Source organism: Pithys albifrons, chromosome 6 (genome assembly GCF_047495875.1).
Source record: "Pithys albifrons albifrons isolate INPA30051 chromosome 6, PitAlb_v1, whole genome shotgun sequence".
NCBI lineage: Eukaryota > Metazoa > Chordata > Aves > Passeriformes > Thamnophilidae > Pithys > Pithys albifrons.
Window position 1 is genome coordinate 59843654 of NC_092463.1, and position 18631 is coordinate 59862284.

Here is an 18631-nt window from a genome sequence, read left to right on the forward strand (position 1 = left end):
CAGCTGGTGTTACCCAAGTGCTGCTGTGACATCTCCAGTGTGATATGGTGATTGATTGCAAGGAGCACGGTGCAAGGGTGAGAGATAAGCTGAACACCTGGCAGGCTTATTCCTGGGGGTAGCTGCAGGTTAGAAACATCCAAAAGGAAGCATTAGAAAAAATATCCAGACTTGGTTAAAGAGAAATGTAGCACACAGAGAGTGATTGAGGGCACTGATGACAAGGATATAGATGGGGTTTTAGTTTTGTTTAGTACTCTTTTAAGGCAGTAAGGAGGACTCAGACTGGCACAGGTTTGGTTACGATGTACAGGTATAAAAGCCAGAATCCATGGTGGTGTTTTGTGAGGGAAGGAAACAGTTCCTTACAAGCAGACCAGTTGTGAGAAGAGCTTGTGCTACTTTGGGTACAGGAATATGAAATGCTTTATGTCCCTGAGGCAGAAGCACCGCATGGCCCCCTGTCTTCACTTCTGGGGGACAGATGTGACATTTCAGCTGGGATCCTCTGGTACCAGACCTGGCATGGGGCTGCCTTTATCCACGTCGGGGCCTTGTGGGTACCGGCGTCTGCCGGCCGCGGTGAGATGCGGGGCCAGGCGCCCGCAAGCTCCTGCCGCGGCAAAGCTAGACATAGTGTCCTGCGGTCACAGGGCCTGGCGCTGTCCCCATTCCCAGGCCAGCCTGGCCCAGTCCCGCGGCTCCGCTGTTAATTCCGTCACGCTCCCGCGGGCACCGGGACGAGGCCCGGCGGGTCCCGGCGGTCCCCCGGGGGGCGCGCGGGGAGGGCGGAGCGGCCCCGCCCGCCGCGCCCATTGGCTGAGCCCGAACCCTACTTTACATATCCCGCGCCCCTCCCGCTGCGCGCCAATGGGGGCGCGGGGGCGGTGCCTCATTAGCATACGCACCTCTGCCCTGGGCGCGGGGCCGGCGCGGCTGCGGGACCGAGTGCGGGAGGGGCGCGCCGAGCGCAGCCCCCGAGCCGCGGCCGCCGAGGGGCACGGCCGGGACCGCCGCGGCCGTCCCCGCGCTGCCCGCGGGTCTGAGATGAGCGGCGGCGAGCGGCGCTGCGGGCTGTGCACGGCGCGGGCGGTGGAGGGCTGACTTCCCTCTGAGGCAGCCCTAGAGCAGCGCCGGACGGAGACGCCTCTTTATTTTCATTTTTTTTCCTTTTTTTTTCATTGTTGTTGTTTTTTCTTTTTTTATACATTTTTCCGGCAGCCGACAGGGCTCGGTGCGCCGAGGGCGCCGGCGGAGAGCGGCAGGCCGAGCCGAGCCGAGCCGGGCCGGGGCAGGCTGGGCGGCCGGGGCCGGCGATGCGGTGCCTCGCTCTGCTTGGCCTCGTCGCCTGGGGCCTGGGGAGCTGGGCCGGCCCCAGCGGCGGAGCGTCCCCCCCGCCCTGCCCGGCCTCTTGCAGCTGCGACGGCGACCGCGGCGTGGACTGCTCCGGGCGGGGGCTGGCGGCCGTGCCCCCGGGACTCAGCGCCTTCACGCACGCCCTGTGAGTCGGGGCGGGGGCCGGGCGGGCAGGTATCGGCGGTGGGGAGGTACCTGTGGCGGCGGCGGCCCCCGGCCATTGCGTGTTGTCGCTGCCGCGGGTCTGTCGCGGCCGACTCCGGTCCGGGGCCGCCGGGGCCGCACGCAGGGCCCGGCCCCGCTGGGGCAGGTGAGGGCGGCGGGGCCGGGGGCGGCACCCCTGGGCTCCGGCGGGCGGGCGGGAGCCGGCCCCGAAGGGATCGGCCCCGGAGGTGTAAGAGGCCGGGAGGAGGCTGCTCGGGTGCTGCGGCAGTGAGCGGGGGTTCGCTGGGGCCCGGGTCAGTCCCGGTGCCGTCCTGAGCCGGGGGGGAGCTGCTGCCGCACATGTGTGTGCCTCGGCGTGAGGTCCTCGCCCTGCACCGCCTCCCTCCCCAGGAGCCAGTGCCAGGGCTAGCCAGCTTTCTCCCAAAAGTCAAGGTGTTTTGAGTCCGAGTCACGCATGAGTCTAGTTAAATAAAGTGCCTTCGCTGTTACAAAATCTCTCGCTATGATGAAGTGCAGGGGAACCTTGAAAAAAGCCCAGCATAAACAAGCGTCGAAGGTTTACCGAGTTTTGCTTGCCGATGGAGAAAAATACAAGCTCTTAAAACACTTTCTCCTGTGTTCTATGATAATGTTGTAAAGGAGGCACAAACTGGTAGATCTTATGCTGAGTTTTGGTAACTTTATTATTAAAATTTTAATTGAGGAATGAACACTGTTCTGTAGAGACACGACCGAAGAGGGATTTTCAGCTTTCAATATGGTAGCTTTGCTAATCCACAAACTTGTTAAGTTTCACAATAAAACCTGTCAGTCTTGCCCCACTTCTCAGCGCAGATTTCACAGGGTGGAGCGAGGTCTAGTATGGGCCAGTGGTCAAGTCTGGTATTACTAAAGCTTCGCTGCGTTTACAACATGTTCCACTGCACACTACGGCAAATGATGGCGTGTGGTTTCAGATCGGTTCTGAATTGCTGTTTTGTCAGAATACAACACGGGTGTATGTTTTCGAAAATTGCACTTTCCCCCCTCCCTTTGTTTGTCTACACTTAGTATGCAAAGGGAGTCTGATTCTTGGTTACTGGAGGTTTTGTTTACTGAGGAGGTTTCCAATTTCTCCTACCTATTTGGATTGTTTTCTTTCAATTGTTCAGGCTGGGTGGAGAGAGATTACTGGGCCTTTTTCTTGTGTAGTACTCCATGAGTGGTAGAAGTTGCAGGTCTCCGTTTTAACGTGTGCTTAAACGTTTTGTTCCTTTTTTTGTGCTCACATGGTGATATTGGGACCTCACTTTATGGTGTTTTTTCTGTCAGAAATTGTGGTTTGTGAGTGTTTGGGGTAGGAAGTCAGGAGCTGCCATTGTGAAGCCTTGGACTTGCTGGTAAATTGTCTTCTCTTTCCTCCAGAGATAAACAGGGAAGTTACCCAAATTCATAAAGTGCTTGAAGCTTTTTTGATAAAAGCTACGTTTTTAAGTTCAAGGTTTTATGGCTACTACGTTGTCTGGCTGTCTTGTGTAATGGACTTGGTACATTCCTACGTGTCTGCAACATGGCATTCACTGTCTGATGGGCACAAGTCACCATAACCAACACACCCATTAGAGGTAATGCTGCCAAAGACTTTCAGTTTATGAGTTCCCTCTTACTGTGCAGGTAAATTTCCCAAAGCCAAGGGCAAAAACGAGAGGAGACCTCCATAACCTTCAGTGCACTTTGGGATGAGTTTTGTACCTGCTAGTTTTATGTTCTTTAAACTCTAAGAGAAACTTTGTAGCTATCTCATTCCGCGGCAGTGAAGGATACTCTTCAAGCTCATTTATGTTTAGTTCCTGTTTCCTTATTTACAGAAGGAAAAAATGGGTGACTTCTTGGCACTTCTGAGCTGGATGTTTCCCTTGCAGGGAGGCCACTAGAAGTTTAGGCTATGTAGAAGACAGTCTTGGAGGCAATAAAAAACCCACTTCTGACCTACTGGGGTGGGGCAATGTAGAGTTTTCACAGAGGTGCTGAGTTGGTTTGTGTGGAGGAAAAACACCTGAAAATAAAATCACACCCCCAGTTGATGTGTTGGTGTCATGGCAAAGCACCTTAGCTATGTGAAGAGAAGAAAGCTTTTCTGTGCTCTGTGTCAGGCACTATAATGATGCCAGAAAATTCCCTTAGCATTTCTGTGGGCCTTTTTGATTATAGCCATGGCAGCAGAGAGCCTGTATCTTAGGGATGGTGGAAAAAGTGTCACAAGTGATGATCTGTGAGACTAAAGCAAAGCTGTGCTTAGATTTTCACCAGGAGAGAGCAAATGAAGAAAAGTTGCTTACAATTAAAGTTGGCAGTGAATGAGTTTCAGGCTAGTTGAGAACCATGGAAAGAGGTTGATATTTAATTTTTACTACTTCTGTTTTCCTGCAGTCTTAATTTCTTTTTGTTAATTCTAATAATTTAACCTAACTTCAAGGTCCTACCATGAATGGTAGGGCAGGAGTTTATGTAGAGCCTTAAAGGCATGACCTTTCAGATACACCTTCACTTTCCTTATTTCTTTTTATTCAGCTTGACTGATCCTGTCGGATTCCTTGCCTACTGTGGTGGTTAGAAAGCGGGGAGAGAGTGGCAGGGTGTTATATGGTTACCACTGTAGTACTGTAAGGTCAGGTGAGGTCAGTTACATCAGACAGCAGCTTGGAAAGACAGAGTATCTGATCATTATTTTTGAGTCATTGGTACACTTCAAGAGGTGGAATTGGAATAAAGAAAAGTGAGTATGTCAGTCCCAACCACAGTTATCTTGGTAAAGAGATTTTTGAGAGATACAGAAGTGCTCAGAAAGGAGAGGCGAGAGCACTATATCCAAACTCTCCTAAAGGGCTGGATGGGATAGGATGGGTTGGATGGGGAGGAACACAGAGGGAGTCAGGAGGACATGACCAGAGATAATTGCTTGATACTTTTACTGTAGGCAACCATCTGTTCTGTATAATTTAGGTAGGTGTTTATGTAACTCTTAATTACCATCTACCTATTTTTCTGTTTATGAAGGTTGATTTTTCTTTGTTGCAAAATAACTGTTGTCTTGCAAGTGGTGCTTGTGCTAGAGTGTGAAAATATTGTTTGGGCTTTTTCAATGCAGTATCCTCCTGAGCTTTGCAATGATGAAAAAACATGCTAGTGAAAAAAAGTTATGATAGGGCATACGTACACTGGTATTTCTCATGATGTCAGTTTGAGAACTCAGATTCCAGTTTGGGATGTTTAATGCATGTGTGAGTCTTGTTCAGGAGATGAAAAGCAGATAATTCTAGGTAATTACTTTGGAGACATCTTCTGTGGGCTTGGCTGGTTTAGGGTCTTGCCTGACAACTATGAGGAATGTAGCCCTATCTCAGTGCACTTGAAATAAGAAAACAGTACAGATCATTATCATTCTAGTGTTTCTTGCTTGTATTTTCAGGGAATGGCAGGGTCCCTTGCTTTAATTTTACTTTCTCTATAAAAAGGCAGGCTTGTGAGCTCTAGCTGCCCTAGACTAAAATACAGACCTTCAGTCATCTTGGTCTTTTGGGTTTTATTACTCACATAACCTAATAGTGCTGGCTTTCTGTGTGCTCTGTTATGCTCTAGCTGTGTAAGACCAAGATGTGGCAGCTGAGAAGATCCTTTTTTCACTTATTTTGTACTCCAGGTTGCTTCAGCAACCACGGAGTCAGCAATCTGTATTTTGGTATGAATGCTGTGTGGAAGTGCCTACGTGCTCTCATGCTTGAGTGAGATACCCTGCTTCATTTATATATAAATGGCAAAATGTTGTGATTCTGTTGGGATTGAGCAGAGTTTGCCAATTTTTTGGTCTTTTCATCTGTCACTGTTCTTTTTCTGTAGTGTGGTGATAAAATGCAGTAGGGGGATGTGAGATGTCTGCTCATACATCTGGTACAAAGACAGATATTCAGCGTCCTGCTATGGTCAGATAAGCACAGTAAGGACTTGGTTGAGTTTGGTGAATGCTGTCTAACAGAGTTGTTATGGTGAAAAGTGAAGGTGTCCAGGCGTGACCTTGATTCTGGAAAATGTGGCATAATTGCAGTCCTCCTGAGACAGGACTTATCTAATTAGAGGTTTGAAGGTTTTGTAGTTAAATCATTTAGTTTTTCACTTGCCTGTGCCACATACTGGTGATGTGATCACAAGTAATAATTCTGTGCTTCTTTCGGAAAGAAACAGTTGTGTCATTTCAATATGAATATTCCTATTAGCAGAAATGTTGTTACATTTTTACAGGCCCGTGAAATCCCACAGGCAGGAGAAAGACTTGAGTTTGGTGCAGCAGCCAATGGTTCCAGCAGGTATCACACAGGGATTGGAGTCTTCATGATTCATTTTAAACTGGCTGATTTATCTGTCAGTCTTATAAAAAAGTAGATGCTCTCAGTGCACACAAAAGTGAAGCTGTTGTTTCAAAGTTTATTAAATATTTTTACCTTTTTTATGTTTCTGTTGATAACAAATTTGGTGTTTTCCTCTTTTCCTTTTATCCTTCCCCTCAAAAACCCCAATGCTCTGATGTTGCATGTAATTTCTCAGGTATCTGGCATTTATTTTGTATGTTGAGCTCATTTGTATCAGCAATATGCAATTTCTTGTTTGATGCTTAACTGCCAGAGGCTTGTAAGTGTGACTTTGGGGAGTAAATACTAAGATAAGTCTGCAGCGTGGAAAAAAGTCAGACTTCAGTGTAAGCAAGTTTATGCTAGTAAATAATTACCGTTTCAGTTCTTGAGAGGAATTTACTAGTAACTATTTGCTTGAGAGGGAAAAATATGGAAGCTGTAATATAAGGACAGAAAAACAAAACCCAAAGAAACCTCCTTTGCAAGGATCTATCTTTGTTTTGTATTCCACATCTAAGCCAGCAATTTTTGTAGAACACAAGCTCATATTTAGTCAGAGAAAATTACTGGCCTAGATTTTAGAAGGGCTGAGCACCCATATCACATTTTAGGGAGCATGGTAGCTGTGGTGCTCCAGGAGTGTCTCTGAATGTTAGAGATCCTCTCGGCCACCCTTGTGCTTTTCCTAAAAGCTTGCTCTAAAGATGAGCCTGTTTTTGGGAAGGGCAGGAGCTGATGCTGTGTTTATGTTCTGGAGGATTTGCCAACAACCCAGGTTTGCCTGATCCTTGTTTTGCAAACAAGCACGGGAGTGAAATGGATGGGATTGTTTAGCTTCAGCATGGCTTCCTGAACTTCATGGCCAGCAGTTATTCTATTAAGAGATGAATGTGTTTCAGGCAGCAGGATTGTGTCCAAACTGTGGTTTGGGGACTCTTTACAGAAGAAGCAGAAAGTAAAAAAAAAATATCTCTTCAGGAAGACAGAGATCTGGATGATCCTAGAAATAGGAGACAAAAGTGGGAAAAGGGTGCATAAGAGATGAGGAGAAGCAGCCATTCCTATTTGAAGAAACTTGTAAATTTTGAAGCATCAGAGATTTAAATGTTACAAGACTTTTGCTACCAGAGGTATCAACAGCATTTCATGGGTTAGAGGTCCCTGGCTGTCCTCACCATCTGCTTCAGCAGAGACCTAGGATTTTGCTACAGAGAAATGCTCTTCTGTAGTCTTTCATACCTGCTGCAGGTTTCTGGTAAGATTTTCTCAAACTTTGGTCTGAAAAGAGGTTTCTAGTCTTGTGATGTTGGTTCTGAATGCTCTCCCACCACTAGCTTGCCCTGCTCAACTCTTTTGGAAAAGCAGAGGTACCTTTGTTGATAGATGGGCCACCAGTTTGGCTGATGTGGAATTGCACACAGCAGTGGGTGTTGCAGGGGAGAGAGGAAGATCTTGGTGTTACTATATAGTTACTGTCCTTGTTATAAGTATGTTTGAAAGTTCTTGTTTCAGAATCAGGCCCAGATTTATTAATTTTTTTTGTTCCAAATAAAGCTGGTATGTCCAAATTGGAAATATGTAACAGAAGATGTAAGGGTGCCTGGAAAGTGTAATTAAATCATGAAAGAATGGCCTATGATCTACCTGGCAAAACAATTGACCTTTTTGCCTTTTTTCCCCCTCCCAAATGCTGAGTTATTGTACCTGTCAGTGAGTTTCACTGAAGTTGAAATTTTCCAATCTCTTCAAATCATACATCATTCATTTTAAAATACATAGTTGAAATAGCAGAATCCATTTTATTTCACTGTTGAGTGATTTAACTGTTACAGGATTGTGACAAGGTCGGAACTTTCCACTTCCCAGAAACATATTGCTGTTGCTGAAAGATTAGGGGAAATCTGCATTTCAGCTTCACCACAAATTTGATTGATATTATACACCTCTTGCAAAACAACAGAGAGGACTGTAGTGATCTCAAAAATAACAGTTTAAAGTTGGTGTCTGAAAACTGCTGTTGAATTTGAATGTGTAGTAGCCAACTGATGGCATCCTACATAATGTCAGCCAATATGATAACACATTTTAAAAAGTACAGATAGCTAGTTTTGAACAGGTAATATTCATGTATATTTCTGGTAGACTGTGAGGCATGGTATTTGTTTTTGGGAAATAAGAATATAATTTCATGGGGTTTTATCAGCCTCTTTTTCTCTGTGTGTTTTTCATATTTGCTATTTATACTTACTGAGTTAGAGAAAAGTTGTTTTTGCTTGGTGGCCTGTTTTGGAGTTAGTACAACTTTGGCTATGCTTTGGACATTTATTTTTTTAAAACCTATTAAAAACTATATTATTAAATAGGTCTTGTTTAATTTGTTGTCTCCTTAAAGGAAGAATGGTCTCCATAGCAAGGCAGAAATGAAAGTTAATTCCTTAAGTTTTCCTTGTGTGTTTTTTTTTTGCATTTTTCTCTGATGAGTACAATTTAGTAAGGACATTTAGTAATGAGTGTGTGGAGGATGAGCGATAGATTTTTTACAATAGGAAAATGTTTCTTGTGTTTCTCAAGTCACAAGAGTTTTAAATGTATTCAGATGTTTATTGGTATAACATCAGATAACTCTAAAACCTCTTAAGTCTGTTGCTGAAATTTACTTTTCTGTTGATATTGTTCAAATCTAATGTTGATAAATACACATGTCATTAAAAGTCTTGCTTTAGAACTTGGTTATCTGTTCATAGTTCACACAGTGGTGGGTGACTCTTGACAACTCAACCTCAAGACTTTGGCACAGTGAAGATATAATTGAACTAATTTCCGAGTCCGGATTTTTTTTGTTTGTTTTGATCTGAAAATCAAAATTGAAGTTAAAAATTGTGAAAGTTTTTTTTTCTCTAGGGCTAGGAAAACTATTACAAAAATTAAGAACACTATCACTTTTTTTTAAGGTGGTAACTAGTTCCTTTAAGCTTTGCAATAGAAGTTAAGGAGGAGCCTCATAGTCTGAAAGACACAGAAGGTGCTGTCTTTGGGGCAGAAAAAGAGATCTTTCCAAGAGAGCATGTGCTAATTATTTACCTTAAAGAAAAGATGAAGAAGAATCCAGAGTCAGGTGAAGTTGTTGAGAGGACTCTGGAGAGCACCCTCAGAAGCCAGGACCTCAGAGAGTAAACAGCTGTCTTTGCAGCTCTCAGTTGAGCATTTTCTTACTAAAATATAAAGATACTGTTTTGGTTTTTGTTTTTTGTTTTTTTTTTTTTTGTCTTTTAAAGTGGTGTGCTTCCTCCTTTCTTCTTTCTCTCCAACCAATCGTGGTGGAATGCTGCATCTTGCAAGGACCTTTTTCACCCTAAAACTTTTAAGCAAATGTGTCTGGACTTTTAAATGGTACATGAATTAGCAGTGAATCACAAATGAATGTGCAATTTCAAAGGTATGTAGGGAAGGCCTAAACCTGTTTAATTTAGTTTAATAATGCTGCAAATGCAGTTGTGCATTTTATAAGGTTGCTCTGCGAAAATGTGTTTTTATTTGGGAGTTTTCCCATTACCTTCTTGACATCTGCATGGTTACAGCTGAATAGGCTGCCCCAGTGCCCCAGCGGGGAGAGCAGCATGGCTGTGCTTTCAATAGGCACGCCACTGACAAAGGGAACATACGGAATATTTCATTCTCATCTTTGCAAGCCATGTCTGGGGCTGTAAGGGCAGGGGGGTGGGGACTTCAAACTTCGTGGTAGATTGGTGAGCTAGCCACAAGGTTTGCCAGGAGCAGTCAAAATGCTCTTGCTGAGGGCATCACACTTTGCCTGGTGCTGTGTTTTGCTGTGGCACCAGAACCCCAGATGTAGAACGACACTGCTTTGGCATTGGAGTGTTACTAATGTGACCATGCAGTACGGCTCACCCAGGCTGCATTTCATTCTTCTCTATATGTGATACTAAGGCGGTCCCGTGGTGTTAACGGAGAGCACTCTGGACTCTGAATCCCAAGGTCCTGAGTTCGAGTCTCAGTGGGACCGTCCCCTGGCAGTTCAATGCCTCCCTGCCATCCCATCCTGTCAGATCTCGGATGCTCAGCAGGGTCAGCCCCGGTTAGTACCGGGTGCTGTGACAGTCCCGAGGACTTCCCTGTCACTGTCCAAGCTCGCTCAGCCGTGGCAGATGGACCCCTAGGACTTAAACAGTGGGGCCAGTTCTGTGCACACTGTGCCTCACCTAAAAAATCCACTGTGCAGGCTGGAAGGGCACACCCACGTGGGGAGAGCCCTGCCCAAATCTTCATTCCTGAAGTCTGGCCATATATACATATGTGATACTAAGCAATGTTTTTGTCAAACATTTGGGCTCAGAGTGGTCGGTATTTGGTGTCAGGAGATGTGAAAGATGTGAGCACAGATATGGGGCTCCCTCTGGGAGGTGCCTGAGGGTCAAACTCCTCCTGTGCCCATTACTTCCCCTTTCAGAGCACAAAATGGAACCCAGTGTTCCTTGTTATCCAAACAGGACATGGCAGTGTGTTGGCTTGTAAAATGAGAGTTTGTTTTTCCTGCACTCAGGGCTTTGGGGTTGTGGAAGGAAAGCAGGACAGTTTGCTCCTTTTGCAAGAGAAGATGGTTGCAAGTCAGGAAAGGACATTTGGGGAAGCTTGCTGGTCAGTGCCTGTCAGAAGGACTTGGTCTAGCTTCAATCCTTTCTTTGTTACTAGAGTTTCATGTAAGGGATGTCCTGACTGTCTTTTAAAAAACTTTGTCTTGTGTTATTTTAAAAATAACTCTTACTTCAGAAGTTTCCTTGCTGTTTTTCTAAATGCTGATCCAGAATAGTAGCTGATGTGGTTGGTTCATTTGGAAAAGTGAAGAGACTGTGAAACCTGTGACTTCAGAGTGCAGGCCTCTCTCTCTGGGGCAGAGGGTCTTTCCATTTGGAAAGGTGCCTGGTGTTCTTCACACAGAGGAACTGGTGGATCTGGTCTTCATTCTGTTATTGCATGTAAAAAACTGTAAAGGCGCTGTCATCTTTTTCAGGTGCTATGATTGGAAGCCCTAGAATGTGTTGTGGTTTTTTTTTTTAACTAGGGGAAACCTTTTTCAGACTAGAACACATGATTGTAGTACTCTCAGCAGTTCTCTGAGCTGCTCATGCAAATTAGGAGCCCTTGAACCCACTGAAGGGAGCCCTGTACTATTTGACAGCTTAATGCCAGACTTACACATTCTTTAAGGTAATTTTGCAAAGCCACTGCCAGCAGCAGTTATGTTCATCTTTTAGCTGCAGTTTCATTCAGAGTAGCTGCTCTCTTGAGGCATTAAATGCTCACTGTGCTGGGTGTCCCCATGGGATATTGGTGGCCTTCATGGAATTAGATGGAGATAGTTGAGCTGAGGACAGAAAAGGATATAGTCCTGTGTAAGGAAGGCTACTCTGAGAATGCAGTTACTGGTGGTTTGGGCCCACACAGCCTTTTGATAATTTTTTTACTGCTGTTGGTTTTAACACTTGGGTTAAAAAAAATAAAAAAGAAATGGATGTGCTAATGTTGACCAAACTGTTAATATTTTACAGAACTAGTGTGCGTCTTACTAGGTGTAGAAAATCCATGTCTTTTCCAAGGGCATATCTGCTGGCTCTGTGCTAAGTGTTTACTGGAGGCATTACATCTCTTCAATATCCAGGTCAATCATTGATTTAGAGTTGACTTGCTCTTGCTTGACATTTTTTTTTTAAATTTCAGCTAGTTTGTTTGCATGTTGGTTGTTTTTTTTGACTGCTTACTGCAAAGACAGGTCTCTAGTTTCCAGAACAAAAACATACAGTATCTCAATGTTTAGGAGCCTTATGCAGGAATTTAATTTGTTTTCAGGATAATAAATGGTAGTTGTTTATTTTCAGCAGTATCCTTTAGAGTCGTGCAGCAAGACCAGTTTTTCCTCCTTAAATTCTTCAACTCTCCAAAGTAATTGTGCCAGTAAAATAAATCTACACATTCAAAAAAGACTATTGCTACAACAATAATATATCAGAAATCCTGCTTGAGAGTAGGATTGCTTGCACTGTCACTGTATCTTCACTTAGGTACGACAAAGTTTTTTTCCTTAATAACTTGCTGCATCAATGGGAGAAATTCTGTAACGTACATCAGATAAATATCCAAATACCCTGGATATTTGTCTCACCAAATATATTCCTTATGTCCTTCAGGCAAAGGACATCAATTGGTCTTGTTGATTCAGTGTCAGCAAAACCAGAGAATAGTGGAATAATAATGTAAACATAAAAAGTATTCTTCCTTCATGCCATTTTTCAATGAATATGGTGTCCAGTCAGATTTATTTTGCTGTAAGGGTCAGATTGATATTGTTGGCCACTTTGCTGGCAAATTGACCTTCCCACCAGTTTTTCCTTTGTCATGTTCAATGGGAATAGACAGCTCCTGTTTCATCTCCAGCCTGCAACTGCCTGCAGGAGACATCTTAGCAGTACTGGGGAAATTGAGGATTCTTCAGTGTTTATAAAACCCCACATCATTCAAAAGATGATAGATTAGTTGTGTTGTGCTGTTACAGAGAAAAAAGGACAAGAAGTATGTAGTGCCTGCTGTCACTCATCCCATGTGCTAAGTAAGTTAATAGTTGGTGTCCTTCTTAAACTACCAAATTGACAAGTAGCTTCTTAAGAAAACAGGTGAGTCACTGTGAATCGAGTCAATATGCAGAGGTAGTTTTATGTGTGACCATTTTCAGCATTGCAAGTCTTTTGCACCTCTGATTTCAAAGAAAAAGCATTGAGAAGTAGCACCCTGCCTTGGGATTTGAGTACCCCGCTCATATGCTGAAGTAGAAGGCTTATGTATGATAGTGGTGAGTTCTGTTTAGCTCTGCTGTGCATGGAAATCTGTTGGAATTCACAGATATCCAGCCTAGCAGCTTAATCTAAACCCTTTCTTTGCTGAAAGGGTTAAGAGGCGAGTTATAAAATCTTAAACTTTGGTAAAGGAGGTCGAAGGGTTCTTGCAGCAGAACAGCACCAGCAGATGCTTCTTTTGAGTCTGACATCAGATCTCTTAATGATTCATATCTGCAAAAGTATTGGGAAAGCCATAAGATCTATCAATGTTATAAAATGTTGCTTATCTCCTTTTGGAGCTCACAAATACAAGCATGGCCTTAAATGGGATTGCTTCTTAACCTCTCTTTATGAAATAGTCCCTCTTTGGGTTTGGACTCCTTGAAGTGCATAGGATGTTAGAAATACAGAATATTGCTCCTCCTTTGCTTTGTATTTTAAAAGCAGTTAACACATAGTATAATTTTCAAAGAATATATGCAGATCATCCAAGAAACATCAGCAGCAACAGTGCGTTGTTGGAAAGATTCTTTTCCCCAGGTATGCAAGTCAGAAGGAGGAGATTCTATTACAGCTTTTCTCCACCAGCCTTTCAGTGCAAATGACTTTCATTAAGTTTTCACACAATAGCCCAAGGCTTTTGAGGAAGGACTGGACTGGAAACTTATCACACATTGCCATATGTTACCTGCATTTAGACAAGGCAGTTTCCAAAACACCGTAGTGAATGAAGTACAAGAGGCATCTCAAACACTGAAAATCTTGGTCAAATTTTAAGCATTTTTAACTGTTAAAAAGATAATGTCTGTGAAGAGAATAATGAGCAATAAGTAAACTGTGTTGAATCCATACTTGCAGAATGCAGTTTAACTGCTTTAGGTTTCAGCACATTCATTTAATTACTGGGTTACTGAAGGTTTTGTCTGCTGAGGGGGAGTGTGTATGTGTCTGTGTAGGGAAAACGTGAAGGTTTATACAAAGAACGGTGAATAAAGTTTGGGGATAGTGCTGTCGTGTTGTCTAAACAATCCCACTGTAGATTACCCCTGCCTTAATTTCCTTCCAAGAAGATTGTAGATAGATCTCGCTAACACATTTGATTATTTCAGTGTTCACTTCCCCTGTGTGATTTAACATGCACAGCCTTAATTATTCTTTTCTGGCCTAGAGAGAGATTTCCTTCCAATAATTACCTTCGCTGCCCTTTACCCTTCTGCACATTAGTTTGTTTGGAGAAACAGAGTTGCTCGGTAAGCAACTCCAAACAAGGCAGTGCCTGGAGCTGTCTTGAAAACATAAATTACACCTTTTAAATAGCATGTTAAGCTTCAGTTTGCAGAAACTCAACTACTAGAGGTACTGAATTAGCAAGCTCTAAACATTTCTCCCTTAACTAAAAGCCCTATGAGTTCAGCAGGGAAGTACCAGTTTATATTGCACTTCAATACTGTAGTCGGGCAATACGGGTACAAAGGAAAAGACATTCAAGTGAGCAAATAACATCCATTAATTCAACCATTACTTTCTACTAGCAGCAATTTAGTCATACAGTATTTAAATGCCAAAAGAGAATGACTCCTTCTGAGATGAATGTGATGCAATGCTGCCAGACTGATTGCTCCTGTGATAGCAAAGAAATACATATTTAATCTTGGGGAAATTTCTCAGGATTATGTCCCTCAGTTTGCCTCCCATACTGTCCTTCCTAAAACATAGTATGGATGAAAGAAAAGAAAATACAAGTAGTAAAGACTAATGGGAATAAAGTGCATGCATTCTTTGTTAAAACCTTTTTTATTTGAAGTCAGTGGCAATTAGAAGTGGTATGACTGATCATTTCTTGGTACAGAACTAGTTCTAAAAGCTTTTGCTTTTGAAACTTCTATTAATCTATAAGCTTTACATAATTCAATCAGATATGTCAATGGAATAGGGTGCTTTTCTCTCTACTAGGTTTACTGTAAATAGTCCTTACTTCATTATAGCTATTTTGTGGTAAATATAAAGAAAAGTAGCAAAAAGTTCCATTTGTTTTGGACTTTTGAATATTTAATGCTCTAATTAAGATAGAATAATTAAATAACTCCAGTTCAATGACACAGTATTTGTAAAATGGACTATCTTCATGTATATGGGAAAAATAAACTCTTCCGAACTTGAGAAATCTATGTATGTTTTTAGATTACATTGCCCTCTTCATTATATTCCTGGTGTTTGTTCAAAAACAGCCAAAAAGTTTTCCTCATCTTTTTCCTTAAGGTAGTCTCTTAAAGCTCTAATCTGATCAGTTGAGGGGATTACCTGTCCTTCAAATAAAGGTTAAAATAAACCATTGCATCTGGCTTATACCTTTCAGATTTGGTAGCAAATAGAAGATGTGTTGTTATTTATTGTGGAATCTAACACTGTAATTGCAGAGCTCTGCTTCAATTCTGGTAGCTTAAATATTGATGTTAGTAGGTGTGGTGTTGTTGTAGTTTGGGATTATTATGTAAATTCTCTCCCCTGCCACTTAACTGCCCAGGCCAGCGGTTAACAAAAGAAGTAGTTAACTGTGATCGCTGGGGTGGGGGCAGGTTTGTCTCTTTTGGTTTTTTTTTTGGATATTCTCCTCAGTCTTGGCGGAACGGGGGAGTGGGGGCTCCAAGGAGGCAGGCTGCCCTGCTGGTTACTGCTGGGGTTTTCCCTGGCTGTCTTGCCGCTGCCTACTTCGGATTACTTTTTCCTGCCGTGCTGCTACCTGCCTTGGATTTGCTGCTGGTTGCTCGTACCTGTCTGCTTCTTGGACGGGGAACACAGGGGAAAGAGACTGAGTCCATCTGAAAGCCCACTGCTCGTCTGTTTCGCTGGAGAGGGACTGAAACTCACTCTGCAGCCAGCGGGCTGTGACAAGGACACTTAAGTATAACCTTTTCTCCCGGAGGAAAACCTGCTGGGTTTTGTTGTTGTTGTTTTTTTTTTTTTTTTCCTCTTATGGTGTTGGGGAAGTGGGTTGCACTAGTCTGTTTACATATATATATATATATATATATAGCAGTTATCCTTCTTGTATTAAAATTCCTTTTCTTAAATTTGATAAAGAGTGGTGTGATTATTGAGGAGGAGGCCCCTCCCCTGCTTGTGGGTAAAACATTTTGGTTTTTCCCCTCAAACCGAGACATTTCTTGGTGCCCAACGTGTGGGGCTTGTAAACAAAGAAGGATAACTGCTATTTTGTGGCACCATGTGGGTCTTGAGCTTAGGGTTCATCAGGACCATCCTGTATAATATATTGGCTTTTTGTTGGTACAAATTCATGCCAAAAGGAGCGGCAGGTTTAAGTCTTATCAACAAATCAATGAGCAAAACTCAAATAGCCGCAATTATTATTGAGTTCTTACTCTGGATTTATGGTGCCATGAATTCGATGCCTTTGGATGTCATGTGGGTGGTGCTCTCCAGGCTGTTTTCCTGCCGCAACCTAAGCTGCTACCTCTGGGGATTCAGTGATAATAGTACGGACCCTTGGGAAGGAACAAAGGGGAATCTCTTCTCCCAACCCTTTGTCCATTCCCCATTCAAGTCTGCTACAACAGCTTTTGAGATGTTTAAATTCTCCCTGGATGCCAGAGATATCTTGCTCTTTATGGTTTTTCTGCAGGGTTGTATCCCTGCAGCTTACAGAATGTTTGAAGGTAGGGCCAGGGTTTTTCCAGAATGCATTCAGAAACCTAGCCCAGTGAAGGTGAAAATTTTGGTCTAGCAGATGAAGAGGAAGAGCAGGTGACACGTGCGGAAGAAGCTCCACCATACAATCAATTGCCAAAAGAGGAAATACGCTACGCCCTCTTCACCGATGGCTCCTGTCGCATTGTAGGGACTAATCGCAAATGGAAAGCAGCTGTATGGAGTCCCACACGACAAGTTGCAGAAGCTACTGAAGGAGAAGGTGGGTCGAGTCAGTTTGCAGAGCTTAAAGCTGTGCAGTTGGCCCTGGACATTGCTGAACGAGAGAAATGGCCAAAGCTTTACCTCTACACCGACTCATGGATGGTGGCCAATGCTCTCTGGGGATGGTTAGACCGATGGAAGAAAACCAATTGGAAACGCAGAGGGAAACCCATCTGGGCTGCCGATATATGGCAAGATATTGCCACCCGAGTAGAGAAGCTGATTGTGAGAGTCCGCCACGTAGACGCACACGTGCCCAAAAATCGGGCCAATGAGGAACATCTCAACAACCAACAGGCAGACCGAGCTGCGCAAGTGAAAGTATCACAGACAGATCTGGACTGGCAGCACAAGGGAGAGCTGTTCTTGGCTCGATGGGCCCATGATGCCTCGGGCCATCAGGGCAGAGATGCCACTTATAAATGGGCACGAGACCGAGGGGTGGATTTAACCATGGACATTATCTCTCAGGTTATCCACGACTGTGAGACATGTGCTGCCATTAAGCAGGCTAAGAGAGTGAAGCCCCTGTGGTATGGTGGACGCTGGGATAAGTATAAGTACGGGGAGGCCTGGCAGGTTGACTACATCACACTGCCACAGACCCGCCAAGGCAAGCGCTATGTGCTCACCATGGTGGAAGCAACCACAGGGTGGCTGGAGACACACCCAGTGCCTCACGCCACTGCTCGGAACACCATCCTAGGCCTGGAAAAACAAGTGCTGTGGCGACATGGCACCCCAGAACGAATTGAGTCAGATAATGGAACTCATTTCAAAAACAGCTTAGTTGCTACCTGGGCGAGAGAACATGGCATTGAGTGGGTGTATCATATCCCCTACCATGCACCAGCTGCCGGGAAAGTTGAGCGGTGTAATGGACTGTTGAAAACCACTTTGAAGGCGTTGGGTGGAGGGACTTTCAAACACTGGGATCAACACTTAGCAAAGGCTACATGGCTAGTCAACACTAGAGGCTCTGTCAATTGAGCCGGCCCTGCCCAATCAGAACCCCTTCACACTGTAGATGGAGACAAAGTCCCTGTAATACACCTGAGAGGTATGCTAGGGAAAACAGTCTGGATCAACCCTGCCTCAGGCAAAGGCAAACCCATTCGTGGGGTTGTCTTTGCTCAAGGATCTGGTTCCACCTGGTGGGTGATGCAGGAAGATGGAGAGACACGATGTGTACCTCAAGGGGAACTTATCTCTGGGTAAACGACTCATATTACTGTATTTGTAAACACTTAATTATTTGAAAGAAAATTTAAGTTTAATGTAGAGTATCGGCATGGAAGAGAATTTAGGGGTGGATAATGTTGTAGTTTGGGATTATTATGTAAATTCTCTCCCCTGCCACTTAACTGCCCAGGCCAGCGGTTAACAAAAGAAGTAGTTAACTGTGATCGCTGGGGTGGGGGCAGGTTTGTCTCTTTAGGTTTTTTTTTTGGATATTCTCCTCAGTCTTGGCGGAACGGGGGAGTGGGGGCTCCAAGGAGGCAGGCTGCCCTGCTGGTTACTGCTGGGGTTTTCCCTGGCTGTCTTGCCGCTGCCTACTTCGGATTACTTTTTCCTGCCGTGCTGCTACCTGCCTTGGATTTGCTGCTGGTTGCTCGTACCTGTCTGCTTCTTGGACGGGGAACACAGGGGAAAGAGACTGAGTCCATCTGAAAGCCCACTGCTCGTCTGTTTCGCTGGAGAGGGACTGAAACTCACTCTGCAGCCAGCGGGCTGTGACAAGGACACTTAAGTATAACCTTTTCTCCCGGAGGAAAACCTGCTGGGTTTTGTTGTTGTTGTTTTTTTTTTTTTTTTTCCTCTTATGGTGTTGGGGAAGTGGGTTGCACTAGTCTGTTTACATATATATATATATATATATAGCAGTTATCCTTCTTGTATTAAAATTCCTTTTCTTAAATTTGATAAAGAGTGGTGTGATTATTGAGG

General features: G+C 44.0%; 1 protein-coding gene across 2 annotated transcripts in view; it reads left to right on the forward strand.

Moving 5' to 3' along the window:
- The first annotated feature begins 910 nt into the window (after positions 1–910).
- The window catches only part of LGR4 (leucine rich repeat containing G protein-coupled receptor 4), a 79703-nt gene continuing 61982 nt past the window's right edge, over positions 911–18631 (forward strand). Inside the window, exon 1 of one of the 2 annotated variants that reach the window (XM_071559095.1) lies at positions 911–1501. In XM_071559095.1, coding sequence (XP_071415196.1) covers positions 1317–1501 — 185 coding nt within the window. In that variant the 5' untranslated portion in view covers positions 911–1316. Of the gene's footprint in view, positions 1502–1610; positions 1667–18631 lie in introns of those variants that run through there. The other variant, XM_071559096.1, reaches the window with a different exon arrangement.